At 46.2% G+C, this 23,451-nt stretch overlaps 2 protein-coding genes across 13 annotated transcripts in view; one reads left to right on the top strand and one right to left on the bottom strand.

Annotated features, from left to right (window-relative positions):
• FMNL3 (formin like 3) overlaps positions 1-5,255 on the top strand; it is an 83,751-nt gene extending 78,496 nt beyond the window's left edge. For all 3 annotated transcript variants that reach the window (XM_074270450.1, XM_074270449.1, XM_074270451.1), the window contains 5 exons: positions 1,312-1,472; positions 2,097-2,198; positions 2,515-2,607; positions 3,295-3,418; positions 4,009-5,255. In XM_074270450.1, the coding sequence (XP_074126551.1) occupies positions 1,312-1,472; positions 2,097-2,198; positions 2,515-2,607; positions 3,295-3,418; positions 4,009-4,064 (536 nt within the window). In that variant the 3' untranslated portion in view covers positions 4,065-5,255. The remainder of the gene's footprint in view (positions 1-1,311; positions 1,473-2,096; positions 2,199-2,514; positions 2,608-3,294; positions 3,419-4,008) is intronic.
• PRPF40B (pre-mRNA processing factor 40 homolog B) lies at positions 785-23,090 on the bottom strand. Of its 10 annotated transcripts, none has more exons than XM_074270457.1 (26): positions 21,598-22,496; positions 16,470-16,550; positions 15,540-15,683; positions 15,004-15,069; positions 14,321-14,348; positions 14,058-14,083; positions 13,843-13,953; positions 13,386-13,506; positions 13,257-13,281; positions 12,867-13,037; positions 12,511-12,625; positions 12,350-12,414; positions 11,765-11,929; positions 11,533-11,641; positions 11,008-11,158; positions 10,118-10,269; positions 9,543-9,657; positions 9,301-9,392; positions 8,932-9,048; positions 8,363-8,500; positions 8,085-8,171; positions 7,758-7,844; positions 7,445-7,619; positions 6,804-6,865; positions 6,437-6,583; positions 785-1,480 (listed from the first exon to the last, which is right to left on the bottom strand). In XM_074270457.1, the coding sequence occupies exons 1-26, from the start codon at positions 21,637-21,639 to the stop codon at positions 1,448-1,450; spliced, it is 2,625 nt and encodes an 874-aa protein (XP_074126558.1). In that variant the 5' UTR covers positions 21,640-22,496; the 3' UTR covers positions 785-1,447. The 10 variants fall into 10 exon arrangements, with proteins under 10 accessions (XP_074126558.1, XP_074126557.1, XP_074126555.1 ...); XM_074270456.1 differs by lacking the exons at positions 785-1,480; positions 21,598-22,496 and adding exons at positions 5,626-6,300; positions 22,780-23,090 and having other exon boundaries at positions 10,118-10,251; XM_074270454.1 differs by lacking the exons at positions 785-1,480; positions 21,598-22,496 and adding exons at positions 5,626-6,300; positions 22,780-23,090.
• Between the last annotated feature and the right edge of the window lie 361 nt (positions 23,091-23,451).

Consider the following 23,451-nt stretch of genomic DNA (forward strand, 5'->3'; position numbering starts at 1 on the left):
ATTCTTTCCTTTAGCCTATATCTCTCCATCTAATTGCAAGAATAGTATTAATCTAGCTGTGTGACCCTGGGCAAGCCACTTCACCCCAGCCTCAGGGGAAAAAAAAAAAAAAAAGAATAGTATTAATCTGAAAGCATTTATCTAGCAATCTACTGGGGATTACAGACCTAGAAATGAAGTTCCTGTCCACAGAAGCTTACATTCTATTGGTACACTGTGTGTATGTGTATATGAGAGAGAAATATATACAGCATATATACCAAATAAATAATATAAATAAATTTTGGGCAGTAGTTTGGGCCTGGGAAGAATCCTGTAGTAGGGAGAGGTGAGGGATTCTTTAGGGCAGTGGTCCTCAAACTTTTTAAATAGGGGGCCAGTTCACTGTCCCTCAGACTGTTGGAGGGCCGGACTATAATAAAAACAAAAACTCACACTCTGTCTCCGCCCCTCAGCCCATTTGCCATAACCCAGACTGCATAAACGTCCTCAGCGGGCCCCATGGGGCCCTCGGCCATAGTTTGAGAACCTCTGCTTTAGGGATTAAGTAGGCGAAGGAAAGGAGGTATTCTAGACTTTGGGCTCCCCCAATAAAGGTATGTGGAAGGAACAGCAAGGAGGAGAATTGGGCTGCATTGAGGATGGAGATGGGCCTGGGGCTGATATGTGATAAGACGTTGGAGGCTTTGGGCCAGGTTGTGAAGGCCTTGAAATGCCAGATGTTTTATATTTGATTCTGTAAGACAATAGGGAGCTTCTAAAATGAATCACATGATCAGATCTATGCTCAAGAAAAATCTTTTTGCAGGCAGTGTGAAAGATGAATTGGGGCAGGTAAATGCACAGCATAGAAGGCTACTGGGATAGTTTAGGAGAAAGAGTTAGAAGCTAGAAATCAGGAGGGAGACTGCATGTAGATGTTTAAATCCAGGGAAGCTGTTGAAGTCAATGAGTGGAGAGCATAGAGAGAGAGGGGACAGGACATACAGGAGATACAGGTGACGAATCAGCAAAGGAACCTCAGGGGAATGATTGGACAAATAGGAGGAGAATCTAGAAAGAGCAGTGTCATAAAAACTCAGAAAAGAGAGAGAGTATGGAGGAAGGAGCAATATACAGGGTTGAAGAGAGGTTAGGAAGGGTGTAAACTGAGAAAAGGCCATTTAGTTTGGCAAGTAAGGTGAAAGTGAAAGAAGGCAGAACAAATTTTGTTTAAAGATAGCTTTTTCCCTTAGGTGAAATGGGCTGGGCAAAGGGGGTAGAAATGCTGGATCTGATATATGTCCTCAACTTGAGCTCTGGTGTCCATAGTGTCCTTGGAGAATGTGTTGCTGGATGTAAAGGAGCTGGGCCGAGGAATGGAGCTAATCCGGCGAGAATGTAGCCTTCATGACAACAGTGTTCTCCGCAACTTCCTCAGTGCTAATGAGGGCAAGTTGGACAAGCTTCAGCGAGATGCCAAGACAGCAGAGGTGGGGCCCTGGACAGGGAAAACAAAGATGGTGGAGGGGAGAAGTGTTTATTTCTCAATTTAGCTCCTGATGAATTTCATTATCATCATCCTCATCAAAAAGCATTTAACAAACATTTGTGAACTTTTTTTCCTTTTATTTTGGTGGTGGTGGGGCTGATGGCGGTCCAGGGTATAATTCTATAAAGTATGCTATCCAGGACCTGTTCTTGAAGGGCAGACACAAAAATACAAAGGATAATAATAATTAACATTTATATAGCACTTAGTATATTCCAGGCACTATACTAAGCGCTTATTATCTTATATTCATAACAGTCCTTGGAGGGAAGTCCTATTTATCTCCATTTTGCAGATGAGGAAACAAATAAAGCAAATAAATAAGTTGCCCAGAGAGTCACCCAAGCTAGTGTCTGATGCCAGATTTGAGCTTGGGTCAGATTCTGATTTGCAGCCCAGTGCTCTCTGCACTTTGCCACCTAGCTGCCCTAACAGCATTCCTCTATTCCATTGTAACTCATTGTGGGTTAGAGTATATTGCTGTCCATGTCTTGATCTCCTGTATTTGAGTTGGCCTCCTTGCCATCCACTCTGTGCTAACCCCTTTTTGTCTTCCTTTATTCAGGAGGCTTACAATACAGTTGTACGTTACTTTGGTGAAAGCCCCAAGACAACTCCTCCTTCTGTATTCTTTCCAGTATTTGTTCGGTTTATCCGCTCTTACAAGGTATGGAGGAAAAAGGTGGACTAGTGAAGGGGAAGTCCTAGTGTAAGAAACAGGAATGCTGTTTCAGCTCTAGCTCTTGCTTCATCAGTGGAGTAGAGATGGAAGTTCCATACTGTGGAAAGGCCCCTTGGCTTAGGGAGTGGTGGGCAGGGCCGGGACCCAAGCCCTTCCTGTAATTGTTTGGGGCAGGAAATACCCCTTAGTGGGTGGCCACCTGGGGTTAATGTGGTCCAGCCGTCATCCCCAGCAGCCTCCACCCCAGCCTTCCCCATTTCAGCTCCCCTCACCCCTATACCTCAATCCTATTGGTTCCCAGGAAGCAGAGCAGGAAAATGAAGCACGAAAAAAGCAGGAAGAGGTAATGCGGGAGAAGCTGCTGGCTCAGGAGGCTAAGAAACTGGATGCCAAGGTGGGTGGGACAGAGCAGAGAGAGAGAGAGAGAGAGAGAGAGAGAGAGAGAGAGAGAGAGAGTGTGTGTGTGTGTGTGTGTGTGTGTGTGTGTGTGTGTGTGTGTGTGTGTGTGTGTGTAGGGGGTGTTTGTTGTTTAAGGGAGGATGTGAGGGATCAGAAGCAGTGTGGTTTAGAAAGCCAGGAGGCAAGGAAAATAAAGTTGTTTGGCTAAGACAAGAAGAATAGAGTGAGCCCTCAAGTAATCTAGGTCAGGACTTATTAAACCTCTTCCCTTCTCAACCTCTTTTTGCCCAAGAAATTTTTATGTGATTCTGGATACATAGGTATATACAATAGGTATATAACTCCTATAATAATAATAAATCAATATTTGATTTGATAATAAATCATAATTTTTCTATCCCTGCATTCAGCTATGAGATCCCAGATGGAATCGTAAACCAAGAAGCTGGGGATTGGGGAATAAAAGCTCAGAAGGGGAAGAGGAATCAGAGGGAAGAGGGAGGAAAATGAACTGGGTTAAGTAATACACATGCAGGGACCAAGGGCCAAGTGGGTTCCTGAGCCTTGCAGTGGATACATGAGCAAAGAGTCTTATGACAAAAGAGAGTTTGGCTACTTCTTGGGGTCCCAGGCCAGATCAAGGTGATGATTATAATGTGTTTCCTTACATTTCTTCTCTCAGACTCCCTCTCAGCGGAACAAGTGGCAGCAACAAGAACTGATCGCAGAGCTTCGGCGGCGCCAAGCCAAGGAGCACCGGCCTGTCTATGAGGGCAAGGATGGCACGATAGAGGATATCATCACAGGTGAGATGCCTTTCTGTTGTAGGTCTCCTGCCCTGGGCTCTACAGAGAGCCCATAACTACACGAGCTAGCACCAAAATGTACTATGCTATGCTGGGTTGTCCGAAGTGCAGTCCTTCCTGTGCCCATCGCCCACATTCTCCTTCATGTGGAGTCTGACCAGTGTCTCTCTTTCCTGGTGGCTACAGTGCTGAAGAGTGTCCCCTTGTTCTCTGATGTCTATTCTGTGCCTGGGATTTCCTTGCTGAATTTGTCATCTCTTAATTACTCAATCTCCCTGGTTCCACTATGTTCTCTGATGTCTATTCTGTGCCTGGGATTTCCTTGCTGAATTTGTTCTCTGATGTCTATTCTGTGCCTGGGATTTCCTTGCTGAATTTGTCATCTCTTAATTACTCAATCTCCCTGGTTCCACTATTTAACCATAAAAATTGCTCACTAGCCTTTTTGGTACTTCTAATGCTACTTCTTTCCTCTTAACCATGATCTATCCTGACCCACCTAGTAAGGTGACTTGTTTTCAGGGGAGTAGGGGACCAAATGTATGCTTTTGTGACGACTTGCTTTGTAAAATTCTTTTCTCCATCCACAGGCCTGCACAACTGGGCCTGGAGCTATGTCCTGGCCCGAGCCCCAGGTCTCCACTGAGGCACTAACCATGGAGAAGGAAGCACTTCAGGCCCTCATGCTCGTCTCTACAAGTTGAAGGGGTTTGATCTGGAGCCTTGGAACTGGCAGTGGCTCCCAGTCTGGGACTGCCACATTTATCCCCTCACTTCCTGTTCCCATCCCAGGCCTTGAGACTGGCTTCCTATCAGCTTCTGGTTCAGAAGGGTCATCCTCCCTGTGGGAATCAGATTCCCCAGGCTGAGAACTCACCCAGCACCCATGTGTTGTCTTTTACTGCACTTTGTTCTTAAGGCCTCTCACCACCTGCCCTGTTAGGACGCTCTTAATCCCTTCAAGGCAGCTCAGCCCTGTTAGGAGTGGACACAACCTCTAGCAGGATCGGGGTGGAGATGTCAGCTTTAGCACTTCCTGAGAGCTCAGGCCCCAGGGCCTTAGACCTCAACCTAAAGAACCTGAAAAAGGAACAAGGGTAGCAACTAGATTCTGATTGTAGGAAGAGCAGAGGCAAGACCCAAAGTATGCGCTAATAAGGAGAAAAGTCCTAGAGGAGTTATTTTCTTCTAGACCCTTGGATGTAGATGGCTGCCAGAGCACTGGGGCTGAGAATAACATTCCTTATTCCTCCAGCAACTGGAGCCCTATCCTACTTCAGGGGGGGTTGTTAGGCCAATTTCTGGGCTCATCAGTATTGATGATGGAGGAAGACTTTTCTAGCTTGTCCAAATCTGGTCTTTTGAGTGGAGACCAAGGGCAGAGCTGGGGAAGGAGAAAATAATTGGAATTGCCTGACCTGTTGAAGGTAAAAGGGGGGACGGGGGCATCTACAACAGCAGGCTAAGCATTAAAATGGACCAGACTTGTGATTTTCTAGTGCTAATTCAAGTCGGTACCTGTTCTGCAACTTAAAAAGTCTTGTGAGTGGCCCGATGCCCTAAGAAGTCACACAGCCTAGTAAAGTCAGACAAAGGACTTGCTATACTGCCTCCGGAAGCAAGTATCAAGGGAAAAAAACAAAACCAAAAACAAAACAGAAAAGCCCATGCACAGCTTTGCTAGGGTAGGGCTTTCTGTTTGAGCCAAGTATCTCTGAGAATGTACATTATCCATCCTGTTTTGCATATGGAAAGCATCTCATCCCTACTTGTCTTAAAGAGTCTATGTGTATATATCTATCTTTTTTTGCTTCCCAAATGCCAACAAATGCTTAGAGCAGCACTGTATGTCTGAATTCTTTCCTCTCAGGATCATGGGTTGACCCATGGGGCAGTAGTATTCCTAGATTCCTTGGACCACAAGCTTCTCTGTTGAACACGACATAAGTGGTAACAAGCATGAGCCGGTTAACAAGAAACTGGCTATGGATAGTAGACTCCAGCTGGTGCCTTCTGCTGACCCCGTAGAGTTGAAATGCAAAGTAGCCCAAGAGTTAGGTTGATCCATGATACAATTCTCCCCCCTGCTGGCTTTAGAGGGTATAGACCATTGAGTCTATAGGTTTCATTCTAGACTTATTGACCAAACCTTCTCTTCCTCTCCCCTGCCACCCCGCCTTAACCATTTAAAGACAGGAGTCTGTAGCCATGTTATAAATATTATCATTATTAATCATTTAAAAAAAAAAAAAAAAACACTGAGTTCCCAGGTTGGAGAGAGGAAGAGGTAGCGCCATTGGGCCAAGGTAGGAGGGATAAGGGGCAGAGAGCTACTTTGAATGGCCTAGAATGCCTCTCCCCACCTCTTTCCCAGCTGGCTCAGTGCCCATTGGCAGACTGCAGCTTTCTCATACAATGGCCCTTCCTAGGGAAAGAGGTAAATGACAAGTAGGAATTGGCATAACTTCCCCTGCCATACCTCCTCATTCTGTTGGTACCACCTAACCCCATTAGGCCTGGTCAAAGGAGCTCGGGTGATGCTAGGGATCATGTTGGACGTCCAAGATGATGAGTGGGGGGAGGGCACCTCTGAAGAGCAGCTGGGACCATCTTATAGTGCTGATGCTGGCCTTTGGAGGGGTTTTGCCAAATAGGAACAGGATGCTTTAGGGATAATGGACATTTGATAGGACTGAGGAAGTAGTACTGGGCTGGGGAGCTTGGCTAACAAGGATGGTGCTAAGAACACAGCTTTACACCGTCCCACAAGGGGAGAGTGAGTATCAAGGTCACTGCTGATCATCCAGCTGCTGCAGAAGTGTCCGGCGGCGCCGTTCGAGTTCCCCTTCACTCAGCTCACTTTCTGATGTGTCCCAGCCTGTCTGTAAGGGTAAAGGCACTGACTGACTAGTGACCCTAAGCTGTTAGGGCAAAGCTGACCACAAGCAGAGAAAAGCACTGCATGGTTTGACAGCAAAAACAGAGGTAGTCCTGATAGGTATCCCTGTCCCCCCTCACCTTCTCTTTCTTAAGTCCAAGGCCAGGGGACCGATTTCGGGGCTCTTGCCTCCGGGCCTCCCTCTCTTTGTCCCGTTCTTGTTCTTTCTCTTCCACTTCCTTGCTTCCTTTCTCTTTCTCTCGTTCTATTTCACTCTCAGGACTGTTCTGTAAGACCACACCACATAACTGCTCAGTTCCTAGTGAAGGACGGGAATGAAGGGAAGCCAGAGGCCCAAAGAAAAGACACAGAAACTAAATCTAGAGCAGGAAAAGTAGTGTGGTTCAAGGGGGAGGAGCCAGAGGCACAAAGGAATTGATGCTGCTCTCTTGTAAAATGAACTAAGAACCATTGCCCCTAAGCCTATAGTACCATTTCCCCATTTACCGACTTGTGCCTCTTCTTCTTGCCTTTCTTCTTCGGCTTCTTAGACTTCCGAAAGCCATGATCTAGATTTGGAAGAGGGCGGCTCAGTATCCTCAACCTCTCTTGGGAAAGAGGAAGTCTAGACACTTAAACAGTCTAGCCCCAGGCCATCTCATCCTTCTTCTGGCCTCCAAGAAGAATGAATGTCCTACAGCCATTCCAAAAAGATGGGTCCTTCTAATTCTAAAACTTCTTTTGAGCCTTCAGCCTCTCACACTCCCATTTTTCCATTTGTTTCACTTCACCCACATTATAGAAGTAAAGGTCTTTCTGCTTTCTAGCCTCAGATTTTCCTATGCAGTTTTGGCCCATCTTCCTTTTTCAACTCTCAATAATAACAAACTCACATTTATGTAGTGTTTTACGGTTTACAAAGTGCTCTACCCCCAAGGGATCTTAAAAAAACAAACAAAACAAAACAAAAAAATAACCATGAGTCTTCTCCCTTGAATGAATTCACAACATGGAACCCTGTCATTGATTCCTTCCTTCAGCTTTCTCTTCTGCTGACAAACATCTTTTTTATTCCCCCTTTTATTTCATACAGCTATTCCTAGGATTTTCTACTCCCCCACAATACTCTATTCATTAAGTGACTTTGCCTGCTCCAAGAGGGGGGCGGCTGGAGGGAGAGCCCCTGCCCCCAAGAGGGCCACCCCCACTCTCAGCTGAATCGAGTGAAGATGAAGGTTCAGAGCCTGATTCTGAAGGATTCCATTTTCTTCGTTTGGTGGGCCGAAGAAGGGGTGGTTGCTCATCCTCCTCTGATTCAGAGCCCTGGAGAGATTTAAGGAAAGGAAAAGATTCTCAAAAAGCCTGAAGCAGGAAAGAATGGTAGAAAAATAACATCTGTCCAAATGATCCTTATCTCACCAGCAAGAACTTTTTTGCCTCATTGCAATACATATAACTCACCGAGGGTGAATGGGATCGCTTTCGATGATGTTTCTTGCCCTTTTTGCCATGTTTTTTGCCCTTGATGTGAAAATGCTGACACTCACTCTGATGGGAAACAGGAAGAAGAGAGAAGCTCCAGAAATACCACTCCTGTGCCTTTTGACCTTAGGACATATTCTCTCATTCACTTCTAGCACCCACCCACCTACTTCCTTGTCCCCTTAGTTCCCCAAAAGGATTTAAACAAAGATAAGTCACTCAGGTTAGCCTTAGCCAAGCTGAGAATGGGATAGAGCCAAGGAACCAGAGAAAGAACAGAATGGTAATGCTTTTCACCTCCCGCACCTGCAAAAACTCTCGGAAGAGGCGTATTCGCTCCGACTCCAATGTGATCTGTTCAAAGGCAGAGTCACACACAAAGCGCTCTCGGACCTAGTTGGGAAAAACAGAGCCAAGCATGTGAATAAGAGTCAGAAATTCACGATCAACAAAGCTGGGTGGAGGCAGGAACTTTTTAAAAAATAAGGGATCTGGGGGTCAAATTAGGCTATCTTTGGAGCAAGAAGCAAAATTGGAAGTTATGGAACCTCATGGAAAATCTGGTGTCCAGTTGGTTTCCTCACCTCCTCCCAGCAAGTGCCAGGCTCTAGGGCAGGGGCAGCTTGCCTCAGCATGCTCCGAAAGGCAGCCTCCCTACGTCGAAGCCTCCGTGCTTCCTCTTTTTCCCTCTCCCGCTCTCGTGCCTCTGCCTTCTCTAGTAACTGAAGGTATAAAAGAGTCCAAGTAAGATCACTTAAGATTCTCAGCCAGGAAAAGCCTGGAGGGGCAGGCAGAAGTATCACCTGGATAGAGAAACAGGAGGGGCAATGATGTAGGGTGTGAGAAAAATGGGCATAAGGCAGGGTAGTCTTTCCCATATATCACAACTCAGGAGGGGTACCTGAGGGGACTGGGCTCTGGAAATCTGGGTTCTTTCCACTCAAGCTACTGGTAGCTTGTGGTAACAAGCCCTGAAATGCAGCTGCCTCAAACATGAGAATAGGCAGTAGGAAGAGGACTAGAAAGTATCTGATAATTGTGCCCCAACTTTGCCCTGAGAAAACAATTCTTATTGCATCTTTCACATCCTAACATCCTTCAATTGTCCTTTCCTTGACCCCCATTCTGCCCCTACCCAACCCTGCCCCCTCACGCTGTTGAAGGTCAGCTTGATATTGCCAGCATCCAGTGCAGCAGCTCTCTTGTCAAAGCTGATAACATGTGCAAAGTCTTCAAAGGCTGTATTCACTTCCACACTGAAACCCCGATCCTATGGATTAAGGAGACAAAGGTCATATTAAAAATAAGGCTTTCTGAAATGTTAGTCCAAGGCTAGCCAAAGACTGCTGAGAAGGCCCCTCTCCCAATACCTCCTCTGCCCAATTCCTGAAATTCCACAATTGGGAGCTTTATTCCTTTGTCTTAAGGTTCTGCTTTAAAAAAAAAAAAATGCCCCAAAGATCCCTTTAAAGCATTATTAATCTACAATTTACTTCATAAGTTGGCTCAGCTCACTTCTTACCTTCAGGATGTCCTTAATGATCTTTTTCTCATCATGGAATCTGGCCTTCAGATCCTCTACATAAAACTTGAAGAGATCCAGAGGGGTGGAGCCTGCAGAGGAGGCAGGGAGGGGGGAGGGGGCCTGGCTGGTGGCATCTTCCTGAGGTCTAGGGAATGAAATTAAGGACAGGGCAAGGGAGAGGTGGTGCAGAGAACCGGTCAGGGGCAGGGAGCCGGGGAGGGAAAGCCCGGCTGCCTTACCCGGCTGGCCCAGCATGTTGGCAAAGCGGGCATCGGTGCTGACCGCTGGGTACAGCTCCATCCAGGTAGACATGGAGTGCAGCTGCCCTGTCTCGTGCAGCTCGTCCAGGAAGGTCTGAGCGGGGAAAGGCCAGTTATGGGGACAGGGACAGAAAGAGATGAGATTGAGAGAAATGGAAATAAAGATAAGGGGAGAAAGATGGGAAAACAGGATACTTAGATGGTGAAATGCAGAGGTAGAAAGATTAGAGAGAGGAAAATTTGAAACAGATGAGGGAACAAAGACACAGAAGCCTGTCTGAACCTCACATCCCCCCCCCCCCCAGTTCCCTATAAACACGTCCCTCATCTTGCCACCCCAGAGATTCATTAAAAATGCCTATTGCCTTTAAGATGTTCCCCTTGTACCAAGCATGTGGCCTTTGGTGCTTCTAGAGAAGCTGAGACAGCAAGAGCAAAGTTGGGGATACAGTGGGCCCCAAAGAGCAGAAGAGGGAGCAGAGCAGAAAGCAAAGCAGGAGCAAGAGGGTGCCTAGGGGTCAGATCCATGCCCATCAAGAGATTGTGAGGGCTACCTGGAAGGCTTCTCGATTCTTGCGATGCTGGCGCCTCTCCCGAAGTCGTGCCCGCTCACGCTCTTCCTCTTCCTCTCGCTCCAATGCTCGGATGTGCTCCTCAAAGCAGATCAGTGCATCCTCCTTGTCCATGTCTGCCCGCAGGGAGCAGGCTCAGCAGACATTGCAGGGAGGTAGAGGGCACCCTCTTAGAACCCTGCACCCCCAGCACTACAAGGATGCTTTTCCCACTGTCTCCCAAGAGCCCCCAGGGTGAGGAAGTGAGGCCCCAGAAGATGGCAGTGACATCAAGGAAAGGTCTGGTGGGAAAGGCCATTGGGATGGAGGATTTGGGAAGGAACTGTCAATATGTGAAAAAAAAGTCCAGGCATTTGACCCTATAAGAGGGTTAGAGCAAAACAATACCAGTGACTGAAGAGGCTTTTTTTATGGAATTGGTTTTAATAAGGCTTTGCCACTCCAGATCACAATATTTCTCATATCATTAGGAGCAGGGTCAAGGGCCATTTGTGTTAGGTGTGGCCATATTGTTATGCCAAGTTAGGATTAAATTCCTCTGTATTACAAGAATTATCATTCAAGTCTTCTTGAATGTCCCACCTAAGGCTTTACTAGGCCACATTGCCTCCAGGGTCACAGTGGATCTTGGTGGAAATGGAGGGGGATGTCTTGAAAAGAACCTGGAAGCTCTAAAGTCCAGGCAAATACAGGGCAATCTCAGGGATATGGAAGGTGCTGGGAGTCCCAGGAAGTTCGACATTAGGGGCTCCTGAGAAGTCCAAAATAAATATAAGAGGTTCAAGGGGAAGAGGGCTAGGTGGGTTCCAGGGGTCCCAGGAGGTCTTTGGGGAAGGGAAGGGTATGTAGGGGTGTTGAGGCCCTGGGCTCACTCTGCAGCTGGTGGTCCTGGGCAAAGCTGGGGTTGTCCATGAGGTGCTGTTGAGCTTGGGACCAAGTAGTTTGGTAGCTGACACTGCTCATTCCATCCAGGATGCTCTTTAGAGCCTGGATATTGCGGCGACGTAGTTGCTTAGCCTGTTCCTGTGATGGTCAAAGAGGAGGGAACAGTTAAGGAAATGTGTCCAGGAGAGAGAGGAGCCCTAGATGGAGAGATGAGAGGTCAAGGGCCGAGAGACATCAGGATACAGAGCAAAATGTATTTTCCCCAGGTTGAGGGGAATCCCTCTATTTGGTCCCAAGCAGGCCCTGCTTGGAATCAGAAAGGAACACTAAAAAAGGAAATGATGAAACAAACAAGGGCTGGAGGCTCTCCAAAACACACTTGGGGACTATGCAAAATGTAATACAAATGAGCAGGCACTACTCAAGTCAAACATGAGAACAGACTAGTAGTTAAGAACTAGAGAACTGAACAAGGAGAAAGTGTTGGAAGAATCTTGGCTAATAAATGTTACCTTCTCCTTCTTAGCGAGGAAGAAGAGGACATCATCATATATTTCTTTACGGTCTCTCTCAGGTACTACAGCCCAAACTTCCAGCTCCCCAAATGTTTGCTCTGCTCTCCTAGGGTTATACAGGTAGAATCTCAGTAAGATGAGAGAAGGCACTGACAGTGCCTAAAACACTAGATTCTAGATACAGTCCATTCCCTAAGGACACCCGAACACTCCACTCCTGCATCCTCACCGGTATCGGGTGGTAGAGGTCATACGGTCATGCTGTTCCAGAAAGTGCTGAAGGGTCTGCTTGGCCTCTTTGGCCCTCAAACGGGCCTCTTCCTTTTCTTCTTTCTCCCGCTGTGCTTTGTAAGCATTGAAGGCCTGCTTTTTCTCGCTTAGTTTTGGCAGAGCACTGGAGGAGACAGGGTTGAGGTCAGTCAGTACAAACCATCTGTGTTACATCTCACAACTCAGGAATCACTGGCAATCAACCCCTAACATGCAACCCAGTAATGGACACAGCAGGGGCCATAAAGGGCTTGGAAAGGACTGGGTACCAAGCATAGGGATAAACCTTGATAAAGGTTTATCTGGTAAACCTGATAAGGTTCAAACCCCCTCATGATCCTATAATCCCACCTCCTACTTCTCAATATTTCCCTGCTCACTGTCATCTCCTCGGTGCCTCAGGACATCCCTCCCACCCCTTCCAGGTTACTATCCCAATCCCTGGAGGAGCCTAGGATCATTCCAAATTTTCCCAGCCCTGTTTTTCCTATAAATAAGGTTTAAGGGATGTCTGGTCTCCCCTTTCCCAAAAACTCCTCCCTACCTGTAGCGGGGGTCAGTGACCACCATCTTCATGGCTTGTTCCCATGAAGCATTGGAGGGGACAGCCTGGAATTGAATAGGTGGATTATCTAAAGATTGCTCACTTGCACAAAGCCCCCCTAGCCCTTGGCTGAGAAATCGCCCTCCAAAGAGTTGCAGCACCTTGTCCCTTAGCAATTCCTTGAATGCCTGCTTTGCCTTTTCTCGGTTGCTCCAGCTGAAGCTTGACCTCTCTGGCTCGAGCTTTGGCTCTTCCTCCTCCTGCCGCCTGGCCGCACTGGGAGCCAGATAGGATTCAGCCCAAGTGCCCTCATCACACCCCTACCCTCCAGCCTCTGGGTGTCCTGCTCCCCTCCAGGGCATACCCTGGGATCCAGGTACTGTGCTCTAGATCCCCAGCAGAGGCACCAAGGTGGATGCTGGACACACAGAAGAAAGAAGATGGGAGAAATGCCTGGGGCTGGCGGGGTGGGAACCAGAAATAGCTGACCTACATGCACATGTGCTGCAACTTTTACCTGCTGGTGCTCTCCTCAGGATGTAGAAGCCCCTGATCTAGAGGGTGGGTAGGTTCTGACAGTTCACAGTCTTCAGGCCCACCAGGTTCAGGTTCAATAAGGCCTGTGGGGGCTGGGGCTGGTCCAGGAGTAGCAGGAGGTGGCTCGGGCTGCGGCTGTGGCTGCTGCTTCCTGCAATGATCCCAGCAAACAGTAGAGCAGGGGTATGATAGGCATGAAGTTGGGTTGGGGTGGTCCTACTACTATGGGTAAGACCAAGGGCTGGAAATGGACTGTCCTGAGGTGATACAGGGATCTTCATGAAAGGTAAAAAGTCGGGGCTCATTCAGTATTTCACACCCAAGGCTCCCACCAAGCCCACTGGCCCTGAAGATAGGTGGCCTCACTCACCCTGCAGCCTCCTGTTTGACCAAAGCTGCAATTAGGGAAGAGAGTTTGTGGATCAGAGCACAGCAACGGGAGGGGCTCCCTACACCAGAGCCCCCAACCCAGCCCCCACCCTGCCCTCAGACCCCTCACCCTCCAGTTCATCCAGGTCCTTAGGCCGGGTCCACCGGGACTCCTTACTCTGGTTGTTGTAGTAGTAGGGTTTGCCAGTGTCTGACTTGTATTCTTTCCAGGGGCACTGAGACAACAGCAACTGTAGGAGTATGGTAGGAATTAAGGGACTGACAACTAGAATGGTGCTCTTTAAAGGATGCTTTACAGAATCATCAGAGTGGAAACACAAAGTGATTATCAGAAAGTGAGCCAGGATTGAAGAGCACATTCCCTACCCAATTATTGGCTACACAGAAGACTTGGATCTATAATATGCATGTTCAGAAAAGTCATAAAGGAGTGTCATTGTTCCCCCCACACCCATACACACACACACACACACACACACACACACACACACACACACACACACGGAAGGAAGCGTGAAGATCAGAGGCGCAAAGGGGTTAGGTGCCAAGGATTCCAGGTCCTTCACCTCAGCTTTGGACTTGAGGATGCTGGGCTTCTCCCATACAGACTGCTTGTCATCTGCATTGTAGTAGTAGATTCGCCCATCAGGAGCCACATGCTCACTCCACAAAACCCTCTAGGAAGCAGAGAACATTTTTTAGGCTCTACTTCCCAATGCCCAACTCTTTCCACCTTTTTCCCCCTTTGCCCTCAGACCTTCAATAGTTCTGGTGCACTCACCATAGGGTCTGCTGCAGCCACAACAGCTGGAAAAGAAATTGAAAAAAATATCTAAGGCCAAGTTCCAACTCTGGCCCAATACCCCCCAGATACCTAGTCCCCCATCATCCCACCCCTACCAATGACCACCCTGGCCCAATCAACACCCCAAATTCCCTGGCACCCCAACAGGCATGATCCACGGCAGGTTCCAGACCACCGTCCCCCTCCCCCTATGTCCCCAACCTCCGAGCCTGGGGGGGCCAAGCCCCCAGAAGACTCACAGCTGGCGGTGTCCACACCTGGGGCCGTCTGCCGAAGAAAGAGGGGGAAGGGTCGGGGCCAAGCCCAGTGGTCCCCAGGACCCTAGGTCCTGGGGGAAGGGGAAGCAGGCCGGGCCAAGTGTCTTGGCTTTTAAGTGTTTGTACTTCTTAACCTGTTCCCCCCCAACCCTCCACAGCTGGAACCTTGGGACACCAGGGGGCAATCCCCTAGATGCTTCTTTCTTCTCTTTCCTTGGATGGAAATGCTTTTGAATGTTGTCAAATCCCATGTCTCTTTTCCCTCAGTGGCAGACACAAACCCTACATCCAACCCTGGAAGCTTAACTTCCAGTAGGCACCAAAGAATGAGTAAGATGCAACTAGATAATGCCACCTCCAGCATTAGCATATATCCAAGTGGGTGTTTGTGAATATGAAAAGCAATGTGTGTACGCATATCTTAGTGAAATGAGAAAGCAGAAGAAAATCTATGTGATTTCAGGGTGTGATGGGGAATTCATGGAACTAAATTTGCAGCTAGGAAACATATATGAGGTGATTAGAGGAAAAGTGATGGATTAGGATATGAATAGAAAAGGGAAGAGAGGTAAAGAGAGGGTGAGGGGAATTACCCCTTGCTTTGAGTCAGACCCACAAGGCTGCAGGACAAAGCTCAGATATCTAGGGGGACCCCCAACGCTTACCGCTGCAGTGACAGGCACCGCGGGCATCAGCATCCCTGGCATCATGGGTGGTACCATCCCTGGTATCTGAGCACAAACAAGGGAAGAACCAGCCACAAATGTCAGGGAGGACATGGACTGGGTTCAAAATAAGGTGGGGGGGGGAGGTAGGGAGACATCACTTAGAACATTTGGCACTAGAAGTCTTGGTCTTTGAGTCCAAGGTTATAATCAATCACTTAGCAGTAAAAACTGCACAGGTGTGCCCTTCCTCCTCCCAATTTCCAAGATCCTTTTGTCTTCCAGTATTCCCTAGAGAACATGTGTTCTCTGAGGTCCATCCCCAGAAACAGCCTCCTAAAATTCCCATGTAGAAAGTTTCAAGAGTCCTGGGTATGTTTAATTTCCATTGCACTCGCTTCCAGGCCAGATCTACTAATATCAATTAAGGCTCCTTCTATCCTTCTCATTCACATTCTCTTCCCCATCTTCAGGTAAACTAATAGGCTTAAGACCTATCTATAGCTCCCTAGGATGAAAAGAGATATAAGTATTACCTGTGTAATTGGTGGTGGCCCCCCCATTGGTGGGAGCATTGGGGGCATCATGCCTGGGGGGATGGGAGGGATGGCAGGTGGTCTCTGGTTCATGGGAGGCAGCCCCATTGGGGGGAAAGGTGGAGGAATCCCTGGAGGGGGCATCTGGAAATGAGGGGAAGGGACAGTGAGTAAAAGGAGGTACATGACCACCTGTTCCCACTTCTAGAGTTAGGTGAGGCTGGTAGGAGACTGCATACCACCCCCAAACTCAGAATACATACTGGATAGCACCTCCTGGCTTGGAAGGTTACCATTTATCAGTGTGACCCATAAGGGATTATGGGATTAACATGAGCTCTCCCTGGAATAAAAGTCATGCCTAGGACATGGAATTGTAAGACAAGCCTAGAATTCCAAAACTCTCATCTAATAAAACATACAGCCTCTCAGGATGCATGGGATGAGATCCTCTAAGATCCAAACAGTCTCCCTGAGAAATGAAGTAAGAACTGGAACCCAGCTTCCCCTAATCATCTAACAATCTCCCATCCCCTCAGATCTGATTCAGACATTATGCCAAAATATATTTATAAATATTTAGAAACTGAGAGTATAGAAATCTCCGCTCCCCTTTTTTCCCTGAATGCCCTGAAACCCCAACATATCACCATATAAGTTTAGAATAAGGAAAACCTTTCCCCTACCCCTACCCTGTCCCCCAATGCCTCACTTAGAAGAGGGGGAAAAAAATCACTTATTTTAGACACAGAATTTGTCGTCACTAGCTCCATCTCCCATAAATACACTAGGACTTTCCCCATCTTGTCTCTGGACCAAGGGGCAGAATGATGCTATAGGAAGACCATGCCCTAGAGGGAGTAATGGCCAAAGGAACAGTTTCAGAGTTGACTAAAAGGGCCATCCACAGGGAAAAGACATTAAACTTACGAAGGGAGGAGGCATCATGGGGGGCCCCGGTGGAAAAGGGGCAGGTGTTGCCAAGGGCCTGGGGCCAGAATCAGGAACCGACTGTTGAGGGAGAAAAAAATGGTCATAGGATCTAAGGACAGGTAAAGATAGGGTTTATCAACAAGGCATAGAGAGGATGAAGGTGAAGAAGGGAGGATGGACTCTAAGTCACACATCCTTCTCTATCCCAAGCTGATTTCTGGTAATACTTTCCCCTCAAATTGGCCTTACTTTTCCTAGAACAATGTTGAAAGTGCTATTCCAAAGCCACTTTCAAACCAAGAGTTAGAACCATGTTAAAAAACACAAATAAACTGAGGGAACATTGTTGCCTGTTTACAGGGGCTGATTTGGATCCAGGGCAGAACTGGAGGGTCTAAGCAACCCCTAAACCCATATCAAGATAATGGACCCAAGTTCCCATTTCCATAGTCTCACCCCTTAGTATCAGAAAGTGTTTCCTGATCATTAATTATAGACCCTCCCACTAACTACTACTTTCCTGTGCAAATGATCCTTCATCATTCTTTGGTCTAAAAATCCCGTTTTCCATTTTTCAAGATTCCTCACTATGCTTGGACTCAGACTCAGGCAAGGACTTACCAAATTGTGGAGAGACCTGAAGATTCTCCCATCATATATTTAGATTTTCTTGTTACACTGCTTGTGGGATCTCTTCTGAATTCACCCAGGTCCTTCACTTTAACCCAAGTTAATTCTTAGGAAATCTTGGCAGACCCCCCCCATAATTTAAGAGGATATTAGGGCATCCCTAGTGAAAAGTCATTCAGATGTCTTTTTTGAGACAAGTATTCAATACTTTCTCCTCTAAGAAGCCAAACAATGGGAAAATAGTACTCTATTTTTCACTCTAGCATGCCATCTGATCTATTCCCAACTAATTCAGATGTTATGCCAGTCTTCTCCCTAAAATCTAAAGTTGGGAAAAAAGACTAGAAAAGGAAAGCTTAGCTATTTTTGTTTGGTATGTCCTTGTTTCTTCTCATCTCCATGCCCTAATCTTGTACCCTTTTTTATTTTTATATCTAATTTAGAATTAGGATTAGGAAATCCTAATTTTCCTCTCTTCCTCTGAAAGCACCAGTGGAAAAGTGAAAATTGGGGCAGCTAGGTGGTGCAGTGGATAGAGCACCAGCCTTGAATTCAGGAAGACCCAAGTTCAAATCTTGTCTCAGACACTTAACACTTCCTAACTGTGTGACCCTGGGCAAGTCACTACCAGTTCCATCCCATAGAGAGTAGGGACTCTCTATGAATACACCATATCTATGTACCATATCTATGGTGTATGAGTACCCTTCCTGTTTCTAAGGGGCAGGATGGTGTCATAGCTTCCTATGGACTACTGGAAGATAGTACAAAATAGAAGATAGCAGGGCCAAGGTTGCACAAGCACAGAGTTGGAGGCTGCAGATAGAAGAGCTATCTGTCCTTAGTACAACAGAATCACAGAGATCATCTATTAACAGAATAGGAATCTTTTCTACCAATGGAATTGGTAGAAAATTCCAACAGGAATCTTTTCTAACAATGGGTTATTTAACCTATATAATGATAGGAAATTCACTACTATCAATAACTTTCCTGCCTAAGAATTACAGTGGCTACTTAATATCTTCCATAAGAGCCAGAGGACTATAGTTAGTAACTGGACCTCCGAGTCAGGAAGATGCAATGTTGGAGCACTGCCTCTGATTAACTACTGGCTGCATGAACTTGGACTAGTCACTTAATTTTGTGTCCCAGATAACTCTCTAGAATAAGATAAAGAGGTGCTAATTTACTTTAGTAGAGGCACTTTCCCACCAAAATCTCCCTACATCAATGGGATCAGATATGTATATGAATATACTTACTATTTATATTTGATAACTACATGTATACACATATTTATCCCTACCACATCAACTCTTAAAACTCTGTTCCTTCCAGCTCCATCACTTCCTTTGAAACCCAAATTAAAAATATCTCCTCCAAAGCTTTTTTTCTCATTAATTCCATTTCATCCCCATTCCCATAATTTATTATGTGCTGAATATAGCACATATTTACTTAGTACACACTATGTTGTATTGTTTTTGTATGTCATAAAATTGATTGTTACTTCACTTGTGTCTGTTCTAATTTCTAGAGAGCCTGCTACAATCCCCTATAGGTACTCAATAAATACTTAATTTCTGCCCCATCTCTCTTGGATAGCAAGTTTCCCCACGGCCTGAACAATCCTGGCAGATGGAGCACCTAGGACAATCTGGTCCTATTTTCAATGGAAAATCCATGAGGCTAGGGCACCAACATATAAAATTTTCTATGCCATTTTCCATTCTTCCCTCATCCTTGAGAAGAGAGCCACGAGAAAGGGCCAGTCATTCTTGTCTACATGGCTTCTTGCAAACAGCTCTAAGGAAATGCAGGCATGGAGAAAAAGGGGGAAACAACATGTTTGGTGAGAAAGATGGATTACTTATAGATTTTCATTATCCAGAGACCTCATATCAGGCTGCCAAAATGAGGACTCCCTGGGAAATAAACACAAATAAGCCTTATTAGCACCGATATATACATTGTTAATATCCCAATTCTCTGGACTAATGGAGACAGCAGAGGCACAGATTAAACAAAAGAAATTATAAGTCTTGGCATTTGTCTAAGAAGTACAGTGTGGGATATATAGATATAAATTGGTAGAAAATTCCAACAGGAATCTTTTCTAACAATGGGTTATTTAATCTATACTTGAAGATATTCAGTGATAGGAAATTTACTACTTTCAATAACTTTCCTGTTTAAGAATTACAGTGGCTAGTTAATGCCTTCCATAAGAGACAGAAGGCTATAGTTAGTAACTGGACCTCCGAGTCAGGAAGATCCAGTGTTGGAGCACTGCCTCTGATTAACTACTAGCTGCATGAACTTGGACTAGTCACTTAATTTTGTGTCCCAGATAACTCATAAGATAAAGAGGTGCTAATTTACTTTACTAAAGGCACTTTCTCACCAAAATCTCCCTACATCAATGTGTATATATACATACACACACATAAAATAAACATACATATCATGTGGCAACTCTGCTTTCCTAATTATTTTTCATGGACTAGGATATTTAGTAACAGCAGTGCCGATCTGGAGGTATCTAAGCAGCTATAACTCAAAGTACTGAAACACTTTAATTAATGAATCCCATTAATTAATGGGATTGGAATGGGAAGGGATATAGTCTGGGTTGGGGTGTCAGAACATAAAAATTAATCTTTAATAATGTGTTCATAAACACCAACAGTCTCATCTTATACAAAGGATATCTACATATATGTATATATACATACATATATATGCCTTCACTTTACACAAAGGATACTTTTTGAAACCACAATTTAAAAAAAAAATCAAGGCATACCTTTAAATGTATCAGGAAAAGTCGTTATCTAAGTGGATTCTTTAAGGTGAAGAAAAAACCCTAATTTAGCTGTTTCATAAATTTAAACTTTCAAAAGTTTTCTTAGATACGCTTTTCAAAAATATGTAAAACACATATTTGTATTTTGTTCAAGTTAATTTTGTACAATGACTAGTAGAAGATAGTAACAGTAAAATACATGGTTAGTTGGGAAAAGTTATTTTGAGATCAAATATGACAATCTCAGGTAATCAAGATAAAAACCTCTGCATAGGTTCAACAAGCATTTATGAGGCACCTACTAAGTGCTAGAGATTGACATTGGCTAAGATTTGTTTTGGACACCTCCTTCAATGTGGTGTAGAAGAGTATGTATTTTTAATGTCAGCAAAACGTTCAGAGTTCTCTGTCTCCTATACATCTTTCACATGTCCCTTCAACTTTCTAACTTCTAAGCAATGTAGAAGATGTATTTATGAGTGGCAGTCTGGGGTTTCCATGAAATAGATCTTGGATAGGAAGAGAGGAGAAAGGACAATTGGACATCTCCAGTAATTTACAGAACAAATTTATCACAACCCCCATTTTGGAGACTCTGAAAAATGAAGGAATAGAAAGGAAAAGGTATTTATTCCTACTATATCAACTCTATATCATTGTTCTTTACAGTTCTATCACTTCCTTTATAACATCTCTTCCAAAGCTTTTTTTCCTCATTAATTTCATTTTATCCCCATTTCTATAATTTCTTTATTATGCCATTCACACATTTACTTTGTACACACTATATTGTAGTTGTTTTCGTACTTTATATGTTGGTTTCTAATTGATCCCTAGTTACTTCACATGTATGTCTGTTCCAATTTCTAGAAGTACAAACGTTTAGATTCTTTTTAATCCCACAAATAGGGTCTACTATAATGCTCTATAGATATAGATAAATAAGTCCTTAAATTTTGTCACTCCACTTCTGCTGGATAGCAAATTCCCCTAAGACCTGAACAATCTTGTCTTTGATAGAAAACCTAGAGTGATCAAGACCCATTTTCCATTATCCATGGAAAGAGGGCAACTAACATATAACAATTTCAATTCCATTTATTCCCATCCATTTTCCATAGAAGTAAGAAGGTACATATATATATATATATATATATATATATTTTGATGGAGGAAAATCCAACAATCTTGTCACAGATGGTATTTCTTGCAATAAGACATTCCCTCATACCTGCCCATCTCCCCCATCTTACTCCTATGACCCTGAGGAAAAGTCAGGATCTAGGATCTAAGAAGAACTCAAGAGTCTTATTCAGGATAATAAGAGCCAGACTAAGACTCCGGGTCCCTTTAACCTACTCTGCCATCTTCCTGCATTGACCATAGAAAATGGAGATTTGAAAGGTTGCAAGTCTCACAAATGAATAGCTGCTTCAAATTGAGGCTTCAAAGTGAAGGCTGCAGGTTCCAAGTTAACTGCACCATGGCTTTCCAAGTCTTCCCATTTTAGGCTGGTTCTCCACTCTGCTATCAAAGTGATCTTCCAAAAACCCAAATTTCATCACATCCCCTCAATTTAGTAAACTCCACTGCTCCCTGTTAGCCCCAGAGTGAAAGAGAAAATCTTGTTTGACTTTTAAAGCTCTTCATAACCAGGACTTCCTATTTTTCCAGTATTTCACACACCATGTAAGTCTGTAATCCAGCAACACTTGGCCCCTCTTCCATCACTTCAGAAATTGAGCCTCATGCCTGGAATTCTTTCCCTCTTCTCTGCCTCCTGGTTTTTCTTCAAGTCCCTGATAAAATACTACCTCCGGTAAGAAGCTTTTCCAGATCTGATAGATAACTATTTTGTTTGCCCATAGTTACTTGTCCCATTAGTTTGGGAGCTCCCGGAGATGAGTGACTATTTTTTACCTTTCTTTGTACCCCCAGAGCTGAGCACCATCCCTGAGTAGGCCCTTCATAAATGCTTGTTGACTGACTCCTGAAACTCATGCCATCCATTTCTGCCTAGAAATCTGGCCACTACAATTGCTCTTTCCTAACAGAAGGGTGGGGGATGGAGACAGTTCCTTCCCTCTCCATCTTTATCTCAACCCTCCCTCTCCATTCCTGGAAACACCTTCGTTGGCCTAATGCCCCACCCCCCCATCTAGGCAGCCTTTTCTCCAGCTCCTTCCGGGGCCCCCAGGGACTTTTGGGGGCTCAGTCTAAAGGCCTCTGCATCCTCATCACTTTCTCTGGTTTTTGGTCCCCTTCTCCTTGTCTTCCCTGTCTTTGCTGGATCCTATTTCTTTGACTTTTCACCTCCAGTTCAGGGACACCCCTATCAGCCCCCCCCTTTTATGGAAGTGGAATCAAACAGGCACTGACTTGGGAGGGAGATCCCAGGGGACTCCCTGAAGGGGCTACTCTGAAAGGGCATGGGGAGGAAGAGGAGAAGGAAAGGGGGGATGAGGGAGGAAGAAAAGGAAGAAGGGGGTAAGAAGAATGGGGGAAGGGAGGAGGGATAATCTGTGTCTCCCCGTACATCCTTCTCTATTTCTGCCTCAAGCATCCCCACTCCGACTTTCCCAGTCTCTAGCCCCCTTTTGTTGAGCCCTCTTTCTCTCCCCCCACCCAAGTCGCCCCCAGCCCTTCTGTCTCTCTCCTGACTCTCTCCCCTGAGCTCCACTGGTCGCCCCTCCCCCGTCCCACCCCGATGCTTCCTCGTCCTCGGCCCAGCCTCTCCCCTCAGGTAGTCCGCCGAGACTTGGCCGCCCCCCGTCCCTCTCCCCCAGCCCCCGCCGCCGACCCGGGCCGCAGGGGGCGCTGTGGGACCGGTCCAGCCCCCCCACCCCCACCCCCGCACGGGGACGTTACCATGCCAGAGCCTCCGAGCAGCTGGGCCGGCCCGGCCCACCCGCCAGTAAAAGCTTCTCGGATTGGCCGGGCCGCGGGCAGGAGGGTGGGACCGGCGGGGAGAGCACCTTTTCAGTGCCGGAGCAGAGGCAGCTTCACCGAGTCACGCCTCCACTCCTCCCCCTCCCTCCTTTCCAGCCCCGCCCCCGCTCCCGCCCAGGATACAGGCTCGTGCGGGAAGCGCGCGAACCGAGCTCCCAAAAGAAGGACGGACCGCCCTCCCGAGGCCACGCCCACCGCCTCCGGCCGCGCAGTCGCCCGGGCGGCCCTCCGGGCTGGCCCGGGGCGTGGGCTCCTCCCTCCTCCCTCCTACCTCTTAATCCTCCCTCCCTCCTTCCCCTTCTGCGGCCCCAGGACGGAAGTCGAACTTTCCTTCCTAGGCCTCCAGCCTAAATTAGGAAGCCCTTCAGCGGCGGAGACCTCATTTCCATTGGTGACAACCTTAATTCGGCCGGATGCATTGGAAGGGCGGAGCTTCTTTCTTCCCCCTATCCCGGGATACCTCTGAGGTCCTAAATTAGAATTCTGATTCTGCGTGGCCTTGGGGAGAGCCTCTGCCTTCTCATCCGTAAAATGGGGATATTAAGAGCACCCATCTCGCTGGACTGTTTGTAGGAATTAAATAAGCCATAA

Source organism: Sminthopsis crassicaudata, chromosome 5 (genome assembly GCF_048593235.1).
Source record: "Sminthopsis crassicaudata isolate SCR6 chromosome 5, ASM4859323v1, whole genome shotgun sequence".
NCBI classification, from domain to species: domain Eukaryota; kingdom Metazoa; phylum Chordata; class Mammalia; order Dasyuromorphia; family Dasyuridae; genus Sminthopsis; species Sminthopsis crassicaudata.